The sequence below is a fragment of the Pipistrellus hanaki genome, assembly GCF_964339955.1.
Source record: "Pipistrellus hanaki genome assembly, chromosome: 12".
Taxonomy (NCBI): domain Eukaryota; kingdom Metazoa; phylum Chordata; class Mammalia; order Chiroptera; family Vespertilionidae; genus Pipistrellus; species Pipistrellus hanaki.
The window spans coordinates 15787602-15812253 of record NC_140514.1 but is presented as its reverse complement, the minus strand read 5'-3'; the positions used below and the strand labels follow the sequence as shown (position 1 = coordinate 15812253).

Sequence of the window (24652 nt, the reverse complement as noted above, 5' to 3'; positions counted from 1 at the left end):
TTAAGCCCAACAACATTAGTCGTTATTTTTTTTATACAGGATGCTTAGTACTTAAATTTATTCACATTTACCAATTCCACTGTGTCTCATTTCTTCCTGTATCTCCTTTCTGCCTCATTAATTTCCCCTCCAAAGTACATCCTTTATTAGCTCCTTCAGCAATGCTCTATTGGTAGCAAACCCACTGAGACTTTTTCTGAAACTATTATATATCTTTATTTTTCCTTTGCTCTTGAACAGATGAGCTAGGTACAGAATTCTAGGTTGATCTTTTTCATTTTATTCTTCAAACCCTTTAATCATCTTTCACATTTTCCCTTTCCCTATATCTGTGTTCAATATTCTCTACCCCAGTTAATTCCTTCAGATCTATTTTCCATTCCATAATTTTTGCTGAAGCTGTCTTTAATTTGCTATTTAACCCCTCGACCGAGCTTAACCTTAGTATTTTTATTTCTAAAAGCTCAATTTGGTCCTTTCTTCATATTGGCTTGCTCCTTTTTTTAAAATGTCACTCTTCTAAACTTAATTCTATTCAATACTGCACTGGAGTTCTAGCCAGCATTAAGACCAAAAGAGGGAAAACGTATGATTAGTATTTAAAAGTACAAGGAGTGGGAAGGAGGAAACAAAGAAAGCTGTCATTATTTGCAGGTGACATAATTAGTATAGGAAATCCAAAAGAATATGAGTACAAATTACCAGAATTAATGAGCAAGTTACAAAAGATGACTCTCCAGTGGATTAAAATGCAGAAATAATTTGCATTTCTTATACCAGCAACAAACTGTTAAAAAACATATTTCAACAAACTGTTAAGATACATATTTCAAAGAAGATAGCATTTGCATGACTATACACATTTGCCTAAACTCACTGAATTACATGCTTAAAGTGGGTGCATTTTATTGCATGCTAAGTCACATCTAAGAAACTACAGGAGGAAGGCACCCTTAGCAACAGCAACAACAATGCCAAGTACGTAAGAATTAACCGAACCTATACGAGACCTTTCTGGTAAAAATTATAAAACCGTGCTGAAGCCCGGAAGCAGCAGCTGAGTCTCAGAGGCTGCACAGAAGTCGGGAAGGGGAAACAACAGCTTCAAAGGCATGGAAGTAAGAAGACGGGGTGAGACAAGCAACTGCAAATAGTTCCATATTGTCACAGTGCTGCCTGTGAGGGAGAGAGAAATGAAAACCCCAGACCAAAGGTGTAACTGTAAAAGCTTGCAGAACATTACTCCTCAGGAGTAACAGTCAGGGTGTTAGACATCATCTCTGACTGAGAAGCTGCTTCTAGCACTCACGGAGAGGTGGTCTCTGGCTCATGTGAAGTAACAGTCTGCAGAGCAGGACGGAATGAGAGAGAAGTGTGACCAATAAATCTGTCAGGAGCTGGCAAACACAGGGTCTCATCAGCCACCAGCGAAAGGAGCAGAGCCCAGGTGCACCATGGGAGTATGTTCACGGGCAGCCAGAGGCCCAGGAGAGGCTGGAGGCTGGGGAGAGCCTGAAGGCTGCAAAGTCAAGACCTGCAGCTCTCTGCCTGACCCGAAACATAAGAGGCAGCAGACATGTCTCCTGAGGGAACACAGTGCAGGAAGCTCCTTGCCTGGTGTAGACTGACCGCCATCTGACCACCCCTGGGTACACAGGGATCCAGTGCCTGTTGCAAATACTGCCACAGGTCAAGACAGACACAGAGCCATGGTCAATGTCACACATGATACAGATACACCGGCCGGGAACCAAAAGCAGCCACAGAGATTACCAGCACTGCTCTGAAACGGGGCTTCCCCAACTCGCCTGAAGACAAAAAAATTCCTGCGGTGCTTGTTTAAAAAACAAAGCCAAACAGAGCAGCTTCTTTTGCCTCAGCCCAGACCTACAAGTTATACTTCCCAGGAGAAGAGGCCTGGTGCTTGATGTATTTAAGAAGCTGCCGGGATGACTCTTCTCAGGCCATTTTTGGAAGCACTTCTCTAAAAGTTCCTGCCAACACAAAGAGGTTTTAAAAAATAAAAATAAAAAAATAAAAAAAAGGTATAGCTGAAACCGGTTTGGCTCAGTGGACAGAGTGTCGGCTTGCAGACTGAAAGATCCCAGGTTCGATTCCGGTCAAAGGCATGTACCTTGGTTGCGGGCACATCCCCAGTAGGGGGTGTACAAGAGGCAGCTAATCGACGAATCTTTCTCATTGATGTTTCTGGCTTTCTATCCCTCTCCCTTCCTCTCTGTAAAAACTCAATAAAATATATTTTAAAAAATAAATAAATAAAATAAAAAGGTACAAAGACTAGAAAATGACTAAGCTATCTCCTATAGAGGATGTAATTATCTACCTAAACCCCCCCACCCCCAAAAAAAACCAAAAAACAAAACAGACTGAAAATGTATTAGAACAATGTATTGCAGAAAAGCCAGTAAAATTTCCAGACAGAAATGTCCCTAAGACCACTGGATATAGGCGTCTCCACCTAGACGGAAAGCCTGGCTGGCATTTAAAATGGCAGAGATTTACTGGCACCCAGAGGGTCATCGCCAACCTGGAAGTGCGCGGAAGCACTCCGGGAGGGGGCACTACCGACAGGAAGAGAGCCCTGGAGAGAAGGTGGGAGCGGAGCATCTGCTGTATCGGAGGTAATCAAAAGGTTTAATGAATAAACAACACAGGAACGCTGCATAATTGGACATTTTGCAGTCACTAAGTGGAGATAAAATTTAATGAGTATACAATGCACATATATTAAGTTTACCTAGAGAAACAGTTCTCCCCTGAACCTGTACCTAAAGGTCTCACCAAGTTCTAGGTCACCAGGTAATCGTCACTGAGGTATCCGAGTTAACACAGAAACAGACATGCAGCCCTCACCAGTTTGGCTCAATGGATAGAGCGTCAGCCTGTGGACTGAAGGGTCCTGGGGTTCAATTCTGATCAAGGGCACAGGCTTGATCCCCAGTAGGGGGCGTGCAGGAGGCAGCAGATCAATGATGCTCTCTCATCATTGATGTTTCTCTCCCTCTCCCTTCCTCTTAATAAAAAAAAAAAAAAAAAAAAAAAATTAGTAAGAAAAAATATTTTTAAAAACAAAAGAAACATTAATAAAAAGAAACTAACAGTTCCCAGTGCCAAATCACAGGGAGCCCCAGCCCTCCCACACATGGGAGAGGATACACACGATCCATCCAGGGCGACTCTGGCGGCCACCTGCAGGCATCGGAAAAGATCTGAAGCTGGAGAAAGGGCTGTGGCTAAGTGACAAATGCTGGAGGAAATGGCTCAGTGGAAGAGCTGCTTGGTTTGGGTGAAGCAGTCATATATTTCCCTGCGATGGAAAACTTCCTTGTCATCTCTCCGCTCTAAGAATAATCAGAGGACAGTTGGAAAAGATGCCTCACTGCTTCAGAAGCCACACACCACTGCTGTCTCTGGAAAGCATCCATCTTTTTAAGCAGCTGGGTCCGGTTCAAACGGTCTGCCTTCTAACTCAGCACTTGTGCAGCTGTAAATGGGCTCAAGAATCAATAGTGCATCCAAATACCACCGTCAAATGGGGCCAACGCTCAGATGCTAAAACGAGCAATATTTAAAACCTCCCCCTCAGCCTACTGACGAGGACGACAGATGCTGTCGGGACACCTCTAGCCTGACCCTGGAAGGTCCGTGATTGTCCGGGGCCAATCCCAGCACCGCCTTCAGCAGGGGTTGCCTTCAGGGAGGAGTGAGAGATAAAAACATCAACTAGGAGAGAGAATCACTGATTGGCTGATTGGCTGCCTCCTGCACACCATGCAACCCGGGCATGTGCCCTGACCGGGAAGCTAAGTGTGACCTTCTGGTTCATAGGTCGATGTTCAACCACAGAGCCATGCTGGACAGACATGTTAAAGATCTTGAGAGCAAAATTTTTCCCTGGATTATCTTAGAGGGCCCAAAACACAATCACATGCGTTGTTGTGAGAGAGACACCCAGAGAACAGAAAGAGGAGGAAGAGGCAATGTGACCAATGAGGCAGAGCCTGAAGTGAGGTGGCCACAAGTCAGGGAATGCCAACAGCCACCAGGAGCTGGGCAAGGCCAAGGACGGTATGAGGGCTAATGTAACTGTCAACGTGCCCGGACTGTGGGGTACCTAGATATCGGGTCAAACAGTATTCTGAATGTTCCTACAAGGGTGTTTCTGGTTGAGACTCAGATATAAATCGGTAGAATAAAGCAGACTTCTTTCCCTAATATAGGTGGGCCTCGTCCCATCAGTGGAAAGCCGGAATAGAACAAAACGGCTGGCCCTCCCCTAAGCAAGACAGATTACCTACTGCCTGCCTTCAAACTGGGCCGCTGGCTTTTTCCTGCCTTCGGACATAAGAGTGGACACACTGTCTCTTCCTGGGTCTCAAGCTGGCTGGTCTCGGGACCAAAACCACATGATCAGTTCTCCGGTCGAAGGCCTTCAGACTTGGCCTGGATCTACACCATCAGCTGCCCGGGGTTCCCAGCTTCCCACCTCAGCCTGCCGATCTGGAGACTTATCAGCCTGCACAGTCACGCGTGCCAATTCCTTATAATAAATAACTCTGTATTCATACATCTCCTCGTGGTTCTGTATCTCTGGAGATCACGGCTGCCCTAAGACATCTTGGTTTCAAACTTGGGGCATCCAGAACTGTGAGAGGATAAATCTGCTTTAAGCCCCCCAGTTTCTGGTAATTTCCATGGCAGCCCTAGAAAACGTGCACACCGGTGTTCACTGAACTCCTCTCCCTCAGCAACCCTTCCCCCGCTCCACCCGGGCTGCACTTCCCAGGCACATCGCAGAACATTCTACTGTCACACCATCGAAAAGCACAACTCTGGACATCCCACTCTCATACCAACGTCGAGCGTCCTCGTCCTCGCTGCCTCCGAGCACCTGGCCTCCAGCCACAGAGGCACCGCTACTCCCCTGAGCGCTGCCTTTAGCCCACCCCTGGTCTCCTTCATTCTAAACAACCCACCTTCTTTGTATTTTACTCATTTCCCTGTATTTTACATTCCCACCAGCAGTGCATTAGGGTTCCTGTTTCTTCACATTCTTGTCAGCACTTGTCATTGTCAGTCTTCTTTTTTTTCCCCTTTAATCCTCACCCAAGGACATTTTCATGTATTTTTAGAGAGGTATGTGCCCTGGCCAGAAATCAAATCCAAGGATTTTCAGTGAGAGGGATGGTACTCTTCTCCACTTAGCCACAGTAGCCAGGAAAATGTCAGTTGTTGTTTTGTTGTTGTTGTTGTTTTGATTTTAGTCATCTTTGTGGGTGTGAATGTCACTGCACTGTGGTTTTGACCAGACATTTCCCTAATGACGACTTCTGTTGAGCATCTTCTCATGTGCTTATTGGCCATTTGTGCATCTTGTTTGGAAAATGTCTGTTTAGAACATTTGCCCATTTTCCCTCCAGTTCATTTACTTTTTTTTGTGTGCGTGTGGTAAAAAATTCATGACATAAAATTGATCATCTTAACCGTTTTATTATTTATTTATTTTTATTGTTGTTAATGTTCACTCAAGGATATTTTTGACTTTTCTTTCTTTTTTTAAATTATATTTTATTTATTTAATTTTTTACAAAGAGGAAGGGAGAGGGATAGAGAGTTAGAAACATCAATGAGAGAGAAACATCGATTCAGCTGCCTCCTGAACACCTACTTAGGGCTGTGCCCGCAACCAAGGTACATGCCCTTGACCAGAATCGAACCTGGAACCTTTTGGCCCGAAGGCCGGCACTCTATCCACTGAACCAAACCGGTTAGGGCTTTCTATTGATTTTTAGAGAGAGTGGAAGAGGGAGGGAAAGACACATTAATTGGTTGCCTCCTGCAGGAGTGCGGACCAGGGCCCCAGTAGGAGAGGAGCCGGCAAGCAAGGTACTTGCTCTTAACCAGAATTGAATCGAACCAGGGACCCTTTGGTCCACAGGCCGATGGTCTATCCACTGAGCAATACCAGCTAAAGCTTATCCATTTTATTTTAATCCTCATCCAAAGATATGTTTTTTAAAAATTTGTTTTGGAGAGGGAGAGAGAGGCATCGAAGTGAGAGAAGCACTGATTGGCTGCCTCCTGCATGTGCCCACGTTAAGTTCATTCGCACTGTTGTGAAACCCATCTCCTGAACTTTGTCATCTTGTAAATCTGAAACTTTACACCGATTAAAAAACAACTCTTTCTCTCCCCCTCGCCCCAGCTCCTGGTAACCACCATTCCACTGGGCCTCTGCCCATGTTTACTTGGTGTGTGGTGTTTTTTGCTCTTTTTGAGTTGTAAGGGTTCCTTATAATTCTGGACGCGTCCCTCATCAGATATGTGATTTGCAAATAGTTTCTCCTTTTCCATGGGTTGTCTTTTTACATTCATGACAGTAGCTTTTGATCATCAACAGCTTTAATTTTGATGAAGTTTAATGTATCTGTTTTTCTGTTATTGCTTGTGCTTATAGTATCATGTCTAGGAAGGTGCTATACACTCCAAGGTGACAAAGATGTTCTGTCCTAAAACTCTTCTGACAAAAAAAAACACACACAAGTCAACAATCCTGACTGTTCCAGGTCTATAACACCACGATTTGTTCCGATTTCTTAAAGGAAATGGTTTAATATCACTAATGCCCAAACAGCTACCGTGGACACTTATTAAAAAGAAGAAAAATAATAACAGATTGTTCAATAAATCCAAACACTTCCTTGTATATAGTAGACTTGGAGAAAAGGAGAAGCAGCTTGTTCAAAGGTGAAGCCTGCCCTCTGCTGGGGAAAAGGGGACATTGTCACAGCACCCAGAGTTCTAGAACTACCTCCAGGAGGCCATCTACCAGCAGCCTGTGCCTGTGCTCTTCACGTCACCAGTTCCTCTCTGTGTCTCTCGCTCTCTTTCTCTGCCACAGAGTGACCAAGGGGAATTCAGTCAAAGTTCTCTGGGTAAAGTGAAGATGGAGTAAGCAGAGTCGGCATGTGAGGCACCGGGTCAGAGAACGGGAACAGGTTTATTTCCAGCCTCTTTGTGTATCAAGAAAGGGTGAAGAGTCATGTCTATTTTACCATAATTACCAGGAAGGAAGGAAGGGAAGTGGGATTAACTGGGTCACCTTCTCTGTAGGACTCCACCAGGCTGCCCTCTGCCCTCCTTCCCTCTTCTCCGGCTCCCTCCTCTCCCAATCAGAGGGGTTGTGTTTAGAGAAGCAGTGACCATGGCTGGCTCAGCCCCTTCCCCTCCCGGGCTCCCTGGGAGCTACAGACTCCATGGGGCACACCTCCCCACTCCCAGGGCCTTCAGGGCCGAGGCTCTGCTCCCTGCTGGGAAGGCCCACATTGGGTGGGCGTATATCCAACTCAGGGGCTACCAGCAAGTCCAATTGTTGCCTCACAATCAATTTAAAAAATTTTAAATAACTCCTCAGAAAAATATTAGCATTTACAATGTAACAAGGCTCAGAATAGGATATTCTATTTAATAAATTTTATGGTTAACTGTAACTGAAAAACTAATAAAAAAATTTTTTTATTTCTAACACATCATCAGATGTAGGAAATAAAGTATAAACTTGGGTTGCAGTCTGTTCTTTTTTAAAAAACAAAACAAAACAAAAACACCACTAATCTCTGATATAAACTTACTTGCTTTTTCTTGGTTAAGTTTTATGAAAGCTAACCAAAACAAAACAAAACAAAACAAAACAAAAACAACAACAAAAAAACCACACACACTACTCTTTTTGTTCCTTAATACTTAACGTTCAGTAGAATGACCAGGCTTAACAAGCCTGATCTTGAATTATACTAATAGCCAGGTGTCTCAGAAAATGTATATAGACTTTAACATCTGATAGTTCAATTTTGAAAATGAAATGTATTTTAATACTCTGCCTTTAATATTATTCAAAGTGTGTGTATATACTTTTGAAAGACATCCTATATTTTTCTACCCTTTAACCAACCAACCAACCAACCAACCAACAAATGAAAAAGGTAAAAACTCTGGGAATAAATTGAAAGGGAAGAAAATGTATTGGTACTAAGCTTGTTACATGATTTATAAACACAACACAAATATCAGACATCAGCCTCCACCTACATAGTGAATGTCAAAGACTACTTCTGAAGTAAGGACACCAATGTGGTAGTTGTGAAATACAGTATTTTCCCAACCTTAGAGAAGCAAAATGTGACTCCTTTATATGGTGCAGCTTTCTCTGCAACATTTAAATTAAATTTGCCAAAAGGAAGAACTTTAAATCTTGTTTAAAGCTCATAGCATAAGGATTGAGAGGGATACCTTCTAGAATTTTAAAATAAGAAGAAACTCACTTTTTCACTTCGGGAAGGGGGCATTGTAACATTCCATTTTACTGACTTATTTCAAGTGTAATAACATCTCCATCTCCTAGAACTTTTAAAATTCTGCTTTTAAAAATTGAATACGACATATTTGCAAACCCAGTCCTGAATGTCAGTATTAAGATCTTATGACACCGAATCCTCATTTATAGGCATCTGACCCGAAATAGGCCCACGTGCTGCTACTGATGAGACAGACGAACAGTGGGGGACACAGACTGAAAATAAAGCAATTACCCAAGAGGAATGCTCCTTCATCTGGTGCTGGTTGCTGTGAGGACCACTGGCATGGCCACGCCAAAAGCAGTTCTGGCAGAGCTGGTAGCTGTGGCACTGCTGGCATCGGTACCGGAAGCCCATCATGCTCTCACAGTGGCAATACGAGCACTCCACGGGGTGGAAGACTTGTGGAGGGCGGGAAGGCGGGGACAGGAGAAGGGCAGAGGACGAGGAATGGGATAAAAGGGAGAGAAAAAAAATCATTTTCATTTGGGGAATAAAGTGAACACAGTAGAAAACCTCATCTAACATTAAAAAAAAAGAAGAAGAAAACAAAATTAGAACTGAAGACTCCAGGTTGTCTCCTAGTTCGTTTAACCAGCCATTTACTAGAAAAAAAAAGGGAAAGACATTAAATAAGAAAATAAAATTTTCAACCACCTTAGAAAACAGCCAATTTCTTTCTTTAAAATGAAACATGGGTTTCTCAAGGGGAAGAGATCAACCAAAGGACTTGTGTGCATACATATGGGCCTAGCCAGTGGCCATGGTCAACGGGGGTTGGAGGAGGGGCATATCTAGGGAGGGATTTGGATGGGATGGGGGAATAAGGACAATTATGTGAGACCACAATCAATAAAATAAAATTAAAATTAAAAAAAAAAAAGGAAACTCGGGTTTCTCAAAATTTAGATAAATATAGAAGTGAGGAGGAAATCGGAACCTTCACTCCAAAGTTTCTTTTCCAAACCTCCTGGTGTTTGAAGATATATATCACTGCTGGTTGTATGCAGGTTTTTCCTTCACTAACATCAAATCCGTGAGAGCCAGGGCACATATTATATGTCACTGTTATCTGCAAATGGTATTTCACATAGTACCTTGGGCTGAAGACCTGCGAATGTTCGCTGAATTAAATACTACTACATAGTTGGACACAAACGGTGACTGGTAATAATGCTAGACATGTTAAAACAGCAGTTTTAGCTAAGAGCTCTAAGTAGCAGCAACGAACTAAAGTCCTCTAGATCAGTGGTCGGCAAACTCATTAGTCAACAGAGCCAAATATCAACAGTACAACGATTGAAATTTCTTTTGAGAGCCAAATTTTTTAAATTTAAACTTCTTCTAATGCCACTTCTTCAAAATAGACTCGCCCAGGCCGTAGTATTTTGTGGAAGAGCCACACTCAAGGGGCCAAAGAGCCTCATGTGGCTTGTGAGCCTCAGTTTGAAGACCACGGCTCTAGACCACTGAAGGGACAGTGATTGGAGGGAGGGAAGCTCAGTGATCTGCGGCTCCTCTCTCCACCTCACTGGGCTTCTCACCGGTGAAAACTGCCAGGTGGTGTTCAGGACGCCTAGAGATTACTGGGTTCTCTTATAGCCTGAAAGTCCGGTTCACTGAGTGGGATGTGGACCATGCATAGCTGTGTGTTCTAGATTGCTAGTCATACTTTTATTTATTTTTAATTAAACTTATTGGGTGACACTGGTTAATAGGATCATAGAGGTGTCAAGTGTACATTTGTATGTTATAATATCACTATATTGATTGCACTATGAGCCACCACCCAAAGTCAAACCATCTTTTGCCACCATGTAATAGGCCACTCCTAACCCGCACTATTTATATTTTTACTAATCAATGTTGGTAGCATATTCGCTCCCTCTGGCAAATCAATTCTGAATGGAAGAAATGAAAGTCAACAGGAAAGAGGGATACAGTATTCAAATCTTCATCTGAACGACTCTTTCTAGCACTGTATATCCAAAGCCAATCTTGTTTCAATTTTAAGAATTTTTAGTTCTGCTTCCAAAAATATATATTAACACATTGTGGATCAGTAGTTTTATTGCTAGTTTTACCCAGGGGCCATATAAGTTTCTATTAAACAAATACAAAAAAATTTTACATAAATGTTAAAGGCACGCTTTAAAGTTAAATGCCCATTGCATTTTGAAGTTATTTATTACATGTTCTTACAAGCTAATTCCTTTTTATAGAATTCTCATGATTGGCCACAAGCCTTAGAACAGAAAACACGAGAATTCTTAGTGATCCGTCCGCAATGTGTTAACTAGGGTACCAAGGGTCAAAAAATAAATAAATTGAGCACTAGGTTAAAAAAAAACACAATATAATAAGATCACTAAAGACCAGCCTAGCCGGTTTGTTCAGTGGATAAAGCGCTGGCCTGTAGACTGAAAGATCCTAGGTTCAATTCCGGTCAAGGGCACACGCCCTGGTTGTGAGCTCGGTCTGCAGTAGAGGGTGTACAGGAGGCAATCAATGATTCTCTCTCATCATTGATGTTTCTTTCTCTTTCTCACTCTCCCTTCTCTGAAATCAATAAAAATATATTTAAAAAATAAAAATGAATAATTTTTTTAAAAAGATCACTAAAGACCAAAAGAAAAGCAAAATACAAATGAGCGATACAAAGGACAAACTTCCTCTAAAAAATTCAAGCTTTGGACATCAAATAATTTCTAAGGAATCATGAAAATGCTGAGTCGGTGTTCCAAATTAAAACTACACAACGTAGCAGAGTTCTGCCAGACAACACCCTCCCAAATCAATCTAGAGCTCACATCAGTGCAGTCAACACATGCGCAGCCAATGTTCATAACTCCATACGCTTCAGGGTCAATATTAAAGGACATAAGTACATCATATCAAATTAGCAGATATATTCCGATAATTCTATCATATCATATGATGGACATATGTACATCATATCAAATTAGCAGATATATTCCGATAATTCTGATTGAACATGTATGTCTATGTGATTTTTCCTCCCGTACAAACCAGTCGAGAGCCAGCCATTGCTTAGTCAGTGGACTAGGTCAGTGGTCGGCAAACTCATTAGTCAACAGAGTCAAATATCAACAGTACAACGACTGAAATTTCTTTTAAGAGCTGAAAACCCACTTTTGCACATGGGTCATGAAGTTTCAATCGCACTGTACATGTATGCCCACACATGGTATTTTGTGGAAGAGCCACACTCAAGGGGCCAAAGAGCCGCATGTGGCTCGCGAGCGACAGTTTGTCGAACACTGGACTAGGTGACCAGGTGGAAAATGCTGAAAACCAGAATGAGGAAAGAACCAACATGTGCTAGGTCCATAATAAATAAGATTAGGTTTTGGTAAAGTATTCTTTTTTGGAAGAATGCATCATGTGATAGTTATCTTCTGATACACGACACACTTGAGTTAGTAAGCCAGTATAAAAAGTGCAACTTTTGCTTAAGCAAATAAATATCTGTCCTCATGAATAGAACTTCAATACAATTTGAGTAATAAATTTCAAGAGAAGGAAAAGGCCCAACAACAAAACACTAAAAATAGCATAATTTAATTTATTTCTCACCATAAATATTAAGATATGTAGCTAAATGTTAGTGTGATAGGTAATGTTTTATTTTCTATGTATTCCAATAATTTCATATTTCTCGGTCTCTAAAAATATCAATAACCACATAAGAATGTAATCAATAAATAATATGAAGTTGCAATAAAATGTTCATATGAATAATAATACGTCAGACAAATCTACTATTCATATGATTTTATGAAAATGAACTGGCTATGAAACTAGTAAAACACTTAAAGGCTCGAAAAGTAATGCCTCTAAAAGAACCAATAGTACTGTAATAATTAGTAGTATAAATCTCTATCCAAAAACCTTATTAAAAATGTTAGCTGTTTTGCCATGGCTGGTGGTTAGAGTGTCAGCCCATGCACCAAAGGATCACAGGTTGGATTCCTGGTCAAGGGCTTATACCTAGATTGCAGGTTCAATCCCTGGCCCCAGTAGGGGCGCATGGGGAAGGCAACCAATCGATGTGTCTCACACTGTTATTTCTCTCTCTTTCCCTCCCTCCCTTTCACTTGCTAAAAAAATCAATGGAAAAAGTATCTTTGGGTGAGGATTAACAAACAAACACACACACAAAAAGAGAGTTCTTTTGCTCCAGTCAAGAGATTCTGGATCTTTAAAAAAAATAATCCTGAATCTAAGGTACTTATAAACTAAAGCCACGGTTAAAAAAATAAAAAGTGCCTGGCCTATGTGACTCAGTGATTAAGTGTCAACCTATGAACCAAGAGGTCATGGTTCGATTCCCAGTCAGGGCATATACCCGGGTTGCAGGCTCGATCCCCAGTGTGGGATATGGAGGAGGCAGCTGATCAATGATTCTCTCTCATCACTGATGTTTCTATATATATATATATATATATATATATATATATATATATATATATATCTCCCTTCCTCCCTGAAATCAATTAAAAATATATATTTTTTAAGTATGGGTAGCAGAGAAGTCGCAATAAAATGTAGATGTGTGTTTCATTCTTAGGAAGGGGAAAAAGAGGCCTCTGCTTTTTAGTGCCTTTCAGCTGCTGCCGTTCTCTGTGAGGAATGAGGAGACAGGAAGAGCCTTGAGGGGAGGTTACGCAGAAAAACCACAGCCTTCCCTCTAATAAACTCAAACAACCTACATGAGGAGATAAACTGATAGCAGCAGCAGAAAAAATTGAGATGTTACTAAGAGATAAGTGCCATTGCAATGCCAAGTGGAACAAAGATTTAAACCAAATTACTAGAAAGAATACTGAGAGTAACTCAAGGTAAAATAAAAATTAAAGGAAAAAATGGAAGATGTGTGAAACCCCAGTACTAAATTCTATCTTAGCTACTTTCCTTCAAATCATTAAAAAGTAGTTTTAGTTTTAGTGGTTGGTATTGAATAAATCCAATGTTTGACCTATCAGTTTTAAAAATTAAAGAAAAAAGGAAGCATGGCTAAGCCAGGTGGACTCAAGCCAGAAACAACCCCCTGGAATCTCAGGGGAAAAGCCTGGAGTTTGAACCACAAACTCTTACGACCTGACTAGAGGCCCAGTGCACGAGATTCGTGCACTTGGGGGACGGGCAGCCCAGCCTGCACCCTCTCCCAGTCCAGGAGCCCTTGGGGGATGTCCGACTAACAGGGAGTGGGCCTAAGCTGGCAGTTAGACATTCTTAGCCACTGCCGCTGCACTCACCAGCTGTGAGCCCTGTGGAAGTGCACTGACCACCAGGGGGCAGCTCTGGTGTTAAATGTCTGCCCCCTGGAGGTCAGTGTGCATCATATCAACTGGTTGTTCAACCGTTGGGTCAATTTGCATATTACCCTTTTATTATATAGGATACTAAAGGTCAGGTGCATGAAATTCATACAGGGGGGCGGTCCCCCTCAACCCAGCCTGCACCCTCTCCAATCCGGGATCCTTCAGGGCCTAAACCAGAAGTCAGACATTACCCTTTTATTATATAGGATACTAGAGGCCAGGTGCATGAAATTCATGCAAGCGTGGGGGTGGGGGGGTACCCCCTCAGCCCAGCCTACACCCTCTCACAATCCAGGACCGCTAAATCCTAACTGCTTGCTGCCTGATCATCCCTATACTGGCCTGGTCACTCCTAACTGTCCTCCCCTCCCCCCCGTCAGCCTAATGACCCCTTACTATAATATATCCCTGCCAGCCTAGTTGCCCCAACTGCCCCCTCTGCCAGCCTGGTCATCCATAACTGCATCCCCCGCCAACCTAGTTGCCCCTTACTGCCCCTTCCCTGCCAGCCTGGTCATCCCTAACTGCCCCCCTGCCAGCCTGGTCACTCCCAACTCCCCCACCCCCTTCCCGCCAGCCTGGTGATCCCCAACTGCCCCCACCCCTTGCTGACCTGGTTGCCCCACACAGCCTGCTGTTCGGTTGTCTGTCTGGTCATTTAGGTCGTGACAGCCTCTGGCTTTTTATATATTAGGATTAATACCTCTTGGTATTCTATCTAAATAATAAGCCCCCCTCTACTTCTTTATTTAAGAAACAGACATTCTTTTGAAAGCTAAAATCACAAATTCAAATAATAGAGTACCAGCAAATGTCAAATACAATTTCAATCACAGTAGCTGAGGACATTATAAATACTCAGTTCACATACTTCCTTATAGCATAGGAACGAACAGGACAAGTTCTGCTTACCATTCTCGACATGAGCAAGCCTGTGCATGAGAGGCAGCCAGACAAGGCACTGGGGAGGAGGATCGGCCATCATTGTGTCTAAGAACGTATTTAACATGATCTTTTTCTGTGGAGAGAAGAAAAACAGATATACTTTATATTTTCAAATACCTCTGAACTCCAAGATTGTTAACCTGGGGCTTTCCCAACCAAGTTAATGAATTACATGTGGAATTTAATTGCAAAGTAAAATATTTTACATTACTACAGACACTGCTACACATTACAGCACACTACTCCTGTCTTCAAATACATTTCCACATACATTATTTTATCCGAGTCTTAAAACTACTGTAGAAGTTAAATGGGTTAGATATTACTATCTTCATTTTACAGGTGAGACAATGAAAGAACCAAACATTTAAACACAGGCAGTCCTCGGGTTACGTCGGACTCAATGTACATCGTTTCATGGATACGTCGCCATCTCCCATTTATTTATATAAAAAACAAAAGTTCTGTCATTTCAACATATGTATATATGTGCTTTATGTTTACTATTTATTTACCACACGTAAAGGTCAGGAATTGTTATCTTTCTTTTCAATTTTTTTACTGTTTCACTTCATTACTGCTGTGCTCCATGTGAGTGACATAGGTGCTTATGTAGGAGGGTTCTGACTTACGGTGAAAATTGTGACTTATGACGATCCATAGGAATGGATCTCCGACGTAACCCAAGGACCTCCTGTACCTTGTAAAGGCCCTGCCCAAATCGGACGCGGAGCAGGACTAGAACTCAGATATCCTGCCTGTAAGTACTAATTGCAGCAAGCAGAGTGGAAGCACCCCTCCCGCACCCAACTATAAGGCATCAATGGGAACAGGAACTGTGGCTGAGGGGCTGTCTACCATGTTTCCAGCATTCACAACAGAGCCAAGCACACAGCAAGCATTAATAAGTAATTGTTGAGTAAATAGCAATGTGAGGGGCAAACACTCAGACACATCATCTAACAACCTTCTCATTTGCGTAAGAGAAAACTGAAGCTCCGAGTAGTGAAGTGATGGAACCAAACCGCAGAAACAGATAGGAGGAGGATGACATCAGAACCTAATATTCAAATGCCCATCACAGCACACCCTCCATTGTCCCATCTCCTTGGCTGGGTTGCATTTTTTTTTTTTTGGTCTTATCTTTGTTCCTCTCTTTTAAACAAATATATTGTAAGCTTCCACTGTGTGGGAGACACTGATAAAATAATGTCCCATGTGGACATAGAAAATTATTAGACAGCCTAGAAAAGAAGTCAGGTGATGTAGATAAAACAAGTTCTCCACAATATTTCTAATTAACGAAACTCCTCTTTATTTTCTCTAACCCACAGAGCACCTTTCCCAGCTCTAGAAAGGGAAGAGGAGGAGAGGGCAGTGCCACACGACCGGTGTAAAAGTCTGTAATTGTGAACTGGACACCGAGGCGCCCACTTCAAACTTTATTCCAAATGAAGAGCAATGACAAGAGGGCAAATACAGGAGAAGCGGAGGTGCACAGCCCAGGAGACAGGCCCTTTCCAAGCCCTGGCCTCACAATTCTAAGTCTGAGGGGTTGGGGAGACACTGAGTATTAGGGGTGACGCTGAAAGGCACCCAGATATCACCTTCCTCTCCCGAGTAACTGCGTTCTCAGTGCCCCCACTTTACTTGAAGTGAAAAACGGGATAGAAAAAACATGGTGTCTCCCCAAAAAACTTTAAAACAGTTTTAATTTCAGAAAGGAAAGTAGAAAGATAAAAGTGGTCAGAGCTGACAAATACTATGCCAGAGGACTACAAAATAACAGACTTTGACCACTAATACGTTCAGCACAGGGAAGCACAGAGTACGGGCAGTTCGTCAGGAAGACGGGCCTCCGTTTTCCCATCTGACCCACCACGATACAATGGTCCCATCACGCAAACATGTGTGACCACACACACTGAAGTCTGGGTATCTTTTTGGCAACTATGAGAATCTTGACTCCATTATAGGTAAATTAGAAGTCATTCTTATTGAAAACAACCTTTCAAAGAAGAAACTGATATACAGGGGAGAGAAGAAACAACAAAAAAAAAGGTACAGTAGGTGGCAGAGCAAGAAAGAAGCTTTTGCAATAAAAACCTGAGAAATATAAAGGGGAGTCTCAGACCAGCACCGAGCCTGAAGGCCAGCACTGCCTGGGAGGGAAAGGTTCTGAGATCCAGGCAAGAGGGTGAGAAGAGTATGAGGTCATCAGCTGAAGGCCCTCTCTGTATAGCTGTGCCCTGGCAGTGAGGTGTGAGAAATAGCTACTAAAAATAAGCCAAAGATTCCCAAAGTGTTTTCCATATCAGGCATCCAAGTCCCTAATTTCCAAGGCCTCTGGGAGAAGGAGTGAACAACGTTAAAGACAAAACCAGAAAGCCACCGAACTTCTGAAACGAAGTCCAGACGTGGAAAACGCCTGATGGTAAAGAGGTAAATAACTGCTACAAACCAAGATGAAATTAAGAATGCTTCTTCAAATTACCGACAAGGAAGATGCTAGGAAGCTTTTTTTTAGCTCCTAAGAGGTGGTAAACAAATTAAGCTATCATGTCATTTATTAAAAATATGCTTAATATTTTTATATCTTCTATTTGTTAAAAATTATATATTTACAAATCCACTTATAATCCTAATGCTACTTTCTCTGAAACAGTTTTGGCTTGCCTATCATGGAGTTTAATTTTTTTTTTCATCTTCAAGATAAAAAGGAACAATCGGTTTTGCTATCTCAGAAGACCCTCAGGGTCAGTTTGCCAAAGCTGTCCTGAGGGAGGTCATGCTGTCACTCGAAGCCCTCTGCGAGTGAGAGGAAGGAAACCAGACTGGGTCCCTGGTCTGTCTTCCAGTAACCATGTGATGTGGGGGGAAATCACTTAACACTGGTTTTAGTTTTCCTCTCTCCAGGGCAGTGGTTCTCAGAGTACTGTGAGAGGCTCTCCTGGGAGGTCCAGGAAACATTTTTAGGAAGTCCATGACGCCAAACTACTTTCATAATAATGCAGACATTATTATCTCTGTATGAGTATACAGTGGGCTGTTCCTGAGGCAATGAGGCATATCCACAATTATCTGAAAAAGCTATTACAATACTCCTCCCCAGACCCGGCCTGCGTGGGTGTCGACCTATGGACCAGGAGGTCATGGTTTGATTCCCGGTAAAGGGCACATGCCCAGATTGTGTGCTCAATACCCAGTGTGGGGCATGCAGGAGGCAACTGATCAATAATTCTCTCATCATTGATGTTTCTCTCTCTCTCCCTTCCTCTCTGAAATTTAAAAAGGAAAAAAAAAGTATTTAAAAAATATATTCCTCCCCTTTCCAACTACATATCTGTGTGAGGCCAGATTTTCTTTCTATACTTTAACCAAAACATCATATCATAACAGACTGAATGGGTAAGCAGATATGAGACACCAGCTGTCTTCAACTGAGCAAATCTGAGATTTGCAAAAATATAAAACGACATTCTCATTAAATGTTATGGTTTTAGTATAGCTATTTTTTCATTAAAATACATTATTTTAATACTAATACTAATGTAATAGGTTTATCACGGTTATTTTCAAAGACTTAAAAGTACTTTTTATAATATGAAAATGCTGATATTTGTAAATCACATAAATAAAAGCTCGATGGGGTCCTCAATACTTTCATTGTAACGAGGTCCTGAGATTAAAAAAGTTTGAGAACTTTTGGGATAGAATTCCAGCTCCAATCTGTGAGTTACTAAATAACTATGTGAAAGATAGGCCGGCTCATTTTTCTCCCTTTTTGTTTTATTTTCTCTTGAGTTAAACATTCATTGCATTTCTCATTTTTTGTTTTTAAACATTTTATTTTGAAATAACTTTAGATTATAAGTTGCAAAGAGGGTTCTGGAATGCCCTTCTCTCAGCTTCCCCTACTTTTTTTTTTTTTTTTTCAATCTTTATTGTTGCGAGTATCACAGATGTCCCCCCTTTTACCACCATTGCCCACCTCCATCCTGTTTCTACCCCACCCCATGCCTTCACCACCTCCTGTCTGTGTCCACAGGTAAGATATCTGGTTAATATCTTCAAGCCCCTCTCCCCTCTTCCCTCTTCGATTTGCCGGTTTGTTCCATGCTTCCATGCCTCTGATTCTGTTTTATTCACCAGTTTATTTTGTTCATTAGGTTTCTTGTTTATTCTGATTTTACATTCCGTTGTTGATAGCTATGTATTTGTTGCCATTTTATTGTTCATACTAAAGGCCCAGTGCACGAAACTCATGCACTCATGTGTGTGTGTGTGGGGGGGGATCCCTCAGCCCAACCTGCATCCTCTTGCAGTCCAGGAGCCCTCGGGGTATGTCTGACTGTCGCCTTAGGCCTTAGCGCTGCCATGGAAGAGGCTCCCACCATTGCCACTGAGCTCGCCAGCAGTGAGCCCGGCTTCTGGCTGAGTGGCGCTCCTCCTGCATTGAGCATCTGCCCCCTGGTGTTCAATGCACATCATAATGACCGTCATTCTGCCACTCGGTCAATTTCCAAATTAGCCTTCTATTATACAGGATTTTTTCCTCCTCCTCCTCCTTAAAAAATCTAAGATCCTTGAAAATCTCACTAAATCCCTCGAAGCTCTCATGCATTTCCTTAAGTAACATTATAACCATGGTTTTGAACTCTGTATCCAGTAGTTTGCTTGATTCCATTTCTTGCATTTGTGACATTTCTTTATTTCCACATTTTGACTGCTTCCCTGTGCTTGTTTCTATGTATTAGGTAGAGCTCCTATGTCTCCTAGAATTGGATGAGTGGCCTTGAGTAGTAGGTGTCCTGTAGGGCCTAGTGGCTCAACCATCTGAACATTCTCTCCTAATTTTTTATAGCACAATAACATTTATGACAAAAACTATAACAAATTGTAAATTATGGAAATTTCTCCCCACAATTCTCATTTTTCTGTATTTCCCTCCAAGTGTATAAATGTTTTTATGTAATTATGTGTAGAATGTAGTTAAAATATATAAGCTGTTTTTTCACTTAACATTTTATTAAATATTGTTTTCCTACAAGGTCTTTATTTCTAATCATTTTAACAGCTGCGTGATCCACTGAGCAAAAACACCATGATTTGTTTATGTCTTCCTCAATGAAACACTGAGAATGTTTCTCTCTTTGTCCGCATTCTCATCTTTTTCCTTAGAAAGGAATGGTTCTGTTTGTCACCTACATCACCACCCTCTGTCATTCTGAATCTCAGTATTGACAATTTCTTACCCTAAATGCCATTCTCACTTTCCTCCCTACAACCTTGGCTAAATCTTGGCTGTTTTAAAAGGAGAGTGGAATCATCTCTTAAAAATGAGAAATCCAGTATTCCATGAGGAAACAAGTAAAATAATTTAGCATTAGGTCATTATAGCTGCAATTTCCAATCTCATCATTTCCGTTAAAAATTCTTGCGTGGCTGGTGAGGTTCAATGGTTGCATGTCGACCTATGAACCAGAAGGTCATGGTTTGATTCCTGGTTAGAACACATTCCCGGGTTGCAGGCTTGATCCCCTGTGTGGGGCATGCAGGAGGCAGCCAATAGATTATTATTATTGATATTTCTATCTCTCTCTCCCTCTCCCTTCCTCTCTGAAATCAATAAAAAATATTTTAAAAACATAATTCCTCAATAAGTCACAATTTGGAAAGACAACAACTCTATTTCCTTATGGGCAACAGGTAAATACTTCTTATCCAGTGCCTTATTACTTACTTAGTAATCAGTTCAAGTATGACATCTAGTTCAAACTTGAAAACACCACTTTAAAAAACTTTTAAATTAAAATGTTTTTTATCTACCTTTGTGTAGAGTTAATAGAAACATTTTACCTGACAAGGACAAGCATGCTGGTTATATTAAAAAACAAAACAAAACAAAACAAAAACTAGTTATAGGACTAGTGCTATGGGTGAGCCTTTCTATTTATTAGACAATGAATTTGTCCATATCCACAGATTTATTTTGGACTTTGAAAATTAGAGTAATTTGCAATGACACAATAATGTAATGTTGCTGCACTTTTTATCAGAACTATTTTATTTATTATAGCTAAAAGGATATTTGGAAAAACTTCATCTTCCTCTCTGCAAAGATTGCTTCACTTGAGAAAATCACGGAATAATATCAGGGAAAACAAGGTTGTAAGTATATCCATGAGCTTTAAGCTTTCTATTAGAATTCAAGCCAAAGACCCTGTCTCAGACCTATTTGATTTAAAATCTACTCGATCAATCCCACAAGTACCCAGTAAGCACTGATCGTTTCCCAGACCCTGTTGTCATGGCGATGTAAAGTTGGAGACCAAGGTGCATCCCTCCAGGGCAGGCGTGGGCTGGATGGAACATGCCCCGGGCTGCAGGAGAGCAGCAGCTAATCCCACATGAAAGACCCAGAGCATCAAAGGGGGGATGTGTTAGCTGGGATTTGGAACACGAGGCCTTTGTTGGAGAAGGGGGTTCAGGGTTACTGGCATTTCAGCTAATAGCATAAACTAAGACAAGAACTGTGTTAGTTTAAGATTCACTCAAAATGCACGTTATGCAACACAATTTAAAAAAGGTAACATTTTTCACCTATCAGATGGGCAGAAACTCCTAAGTGTCAGAACATGCGCTGTTGGCAAGGCTGGAGGGTCAAGGGATGCAGCTCCTGGGGCCTCAGCAATGTCGGAAAGAGCCCAGGGCACAGGAGCAGCGTGGAATGCAGGTGAAAGCGAGGCTGGGTTAAGAGTGATGAGCACCATGGTGCCATGATAAGAATCTCATCCAGCCTGGCCAGTGTGCCTCAGTGGTTGAGCACCGGCCTATGAGCCAGGAGGTCACATTTGATTCCTGGTCAGAGCACATGCCTGGGTTGTGGGCTAGATCCCCAATAGGAGGCGTACAGGATACAGCGAGTAAATGATTCTCTCTCATCATTGATGTTTCAGCCTCTCTCTCCCTCTTCTTTCTTTTCTGAAATCAATGGGGGGGAAATTTTTTTATTTTTTTTTTTAAACCTCATCAAGTCCTAACTGGTTTGGGTCAGTGGATAGAACATCAGCCTGCAGACTGAAGAGTCCAGAGTTTGGTTCCCATCAGGGGCATGTAGTTTGGTTGCGGGCACAAAGGGAGTGTGCAGGAGGCAGCTGAATCGATGTTTCTCTCTCATCGATGTTTCTTACTTTCTTTTTTCTTTAATATACTTTATTGATTTTTACAGAGAGGAAGGGAGAGGGATAGAGAGCTAGAAACATCGATAAGAGAGAAACATCGACCAGCTGCCTCCTGCACACCCCGTACTGAGGATGTGTCCGCAACCAATGTACATGCCCTTGACCGGAATCGAACCTGGGACCTTTCAATCTGCAGACTGACACTCTATCCACTGAACCAAACCGGTTACTTTCTATCCCTCTACCTCTCCTTTCCACTATGTGAAAAATCAATAAAATATATTAAAACAAACAAAAACCTCATCAAGTAGGAAATAGGAGTTAGTCATGTGTGTTTTTTTAAGCAAAATCAGGACATCAACTGAACTGTATTTTAAAATGATGACTCAAATCTGCTTACGATTAAAAGAAATAATCAAACAAGCTGTATCTGAGGAGGCATCATCCTCTTCTTTAAACTGCCATTAGGCCACTAAGTAAAGTGACTAGACCAGGGTCCTCCAGTTTTCTGGTGAAGAACTGTTCTGCTTTGCCTGAAGACCGGTGAGCCACACGGCTCTAGGGTAGGAGGGGACTTGGAGTGAATAGCATACTATGCTTATCATCCAGCTTCAACAGCTGTCACCAGAGGGCTAATTTGTTTTCATTTACACCTTCTCTCTCCCTGCAACCCGGATTATCTTAAAGCAAATTCCAGAAGTATTCCCTCTTGAATTAAATTTACTCCAATATTTTATTATGTGGACACCTCGCATGCGTCTGAGGCTTAGAGCATTCTTATAAGAGTCTTTTTGTGGACATACCTTTTTACATCACATGGAGAAAGTCTGTTTAGGTTTAAAACAAACCTCCAGGGCTTCTTCCAAAGGGGCTTGTGAGAGTTCCGGCTGCTCCAAATCTTTGCCATGATTTGGTGTCGGTCACTGAATTTTAGCTATTCCAGTAGATGGGTTCTGTTGAATTAACTTATAAATTTTGGTTGTTGTTGTGTTTTTAAAACTATTAAACTATATGAAAATATAGCCCTTACTTGACTTAGTTTGTGAAAAGCAGGCAAGTTATTTTTATAAAAAGTATCTGATGGAGTATGAGCTAACTCACATTAAAAAAACAAACAAGCCGAGACCGGTTTGGCTCAATGGATAGAGCGTCGGCTTGGGGACTGAAGGGACCCGGGTTCGATTCCGGTCAAGGGCATGTACCTTGGTTGCGGGCATATCCCCAGTAGGGGGTGTGCAAGAGGCAGCTGATCGATGACTCTCTCTCATCGATATTTCTAGCTCTCTATCTCTATCCCTTCCTCTCTGTACAAAATCAATAAAATATATTAAATAAATAAATAAATAAAATTTAAAAAATAAATAAATAACCGCCTATGGGGGAACAAACCATATGGGAAAACAACATTTTAAAAAGAAACCCCAAACGCACTGAATTTAACTGCTGCTGCATGAAACTCTGTCCCAAGTCTCGTTTTGTTGTTGTTGTTGTTATATTCATAGTCCAAACACAATTCAACTTTCCTGAGGATGAAGATAAGCCTTTTTGAATTTTCCAAACCTGCCATGTATAAAACCAGACTGAGTTTTTTTGTTTTGTTTTGTTTTCATAGGAATCTGAAGCAAGTAAAAAGCAACCATTAGGTTGTGAGTTCAAAGGCCTGACAATCATGACATATGTAATTTGCAGAATCCTAGATGGCATTCTTAGAATTAACAATTAGAATTTTAAAAATATTCCTCAACATTTTAAACCATTATTCCAATACTAGAGGCCCAGTGCATGAAATTTGTGCACTTGGGAGGGGACTGTCTCCCAGCCCGGCCTGGGACCCCTTGGCAGACATCCCTCTGGCAGTCCAGGGCTCTCGCAGTCCAGGACCCCTTGCTCCTTACCACCCGTCTGCAGTGGAGGTGGGAGAGGGTCCTGCCACCGCCATTGCACTCGCCAGCTATGAGCCCGGCTTCTGGCTGAGCAGCACTCCCCCTGTGGGAGTGCAATGTTGAGCGGCTGTCCCCTGGTGGTCAGTGTGTGTTATAGCGACCAGTTGTTCTGTCATTCAATCGATTTGCATATTAGGGTTTTATTATATAGTATTAGCTTCTCATTATAATATTCACATTATAAGTAAATCGAAGATTACTTTAGATAGTACCCTACAAAACTGTCAACCATTGGTCAAACGTTGCTCTTCAATGGTACTTCTTTGTAGAAAGTCTCCTTCCCATTACTTTACTTACCAGGAACATTCCATAACCTGATCGGTTTTTAGCCTGACCTCCAGGAAGCACCTGTGTAAAGAGCTACATGGACATCAGATACAAGAGTACCTCCCCCCAGCATGGTGGTGTCTTCTCCTCGTCACCTCAGTTACAGTTTTGGAGGGTGTTTTAATGCCTGCAGGACACTTAACGCCAGGATATGTCTGGGCAGCCTCGTGTTATTTGAAAATGCATATTCAGGGGGGAAATGCAAACTGTGCTTTATTAGAATAAATTGAAGCACAGTGATAGTCTTAACACACTCAAAGCTGATGTTGCTATTTATGCTGAGAGAAAAAAATGCCGTATGGAGGCTAACTTCCACAAACACAATGAGCCAGGTGTGCACGAACTGGGAAGAACACCTCCTCAGAAGCTACTAAAAATAAACTCTTCTATATTATGGGTGCAATTTCAACGCTGAAGCTGAGAAGCTCTACACAAACCACAAAAGACTGCTAGAGAGATGAATACAGATACGAATGAACTCTGAACTTTCAATGTAAAAGCAGGTGTGTGGGTGCTTGTTTTTGGTTCTTCTG

The 24652-nt window shown here is 41.8% G+C and overlaps 1 protein-coding gene across 17 annotated transcripts in view; it reads right to left on the bottom strand.

Annotated features, from left to right (window-relative positions):
• Positions 1-24652, bottom strand: part of DTNB (dystrobrevin beta) — a 144071-nt gene that overhangs the window by 84611 nt on the left and 34808 nt on the right. For all 17 annotated transcript variants that reach the window (XM_084901429.1, XM_084901431.1, XM_084901443.1 and 14 more), the window contains exons 7-8: positions 14633-14738; positions 8610-8776 (exon numbers count right to left, since the gene is read on the bottom strand). In XM_084901429.1, the coding sequence (XP_084757555.1) occupies positions 8610-8776; positions 14633-14738 (273 nt within the window). The remainder of the gene's footprint in view (positions 1-8609; positions 8777-14632; positions 14739-24652) is intronic.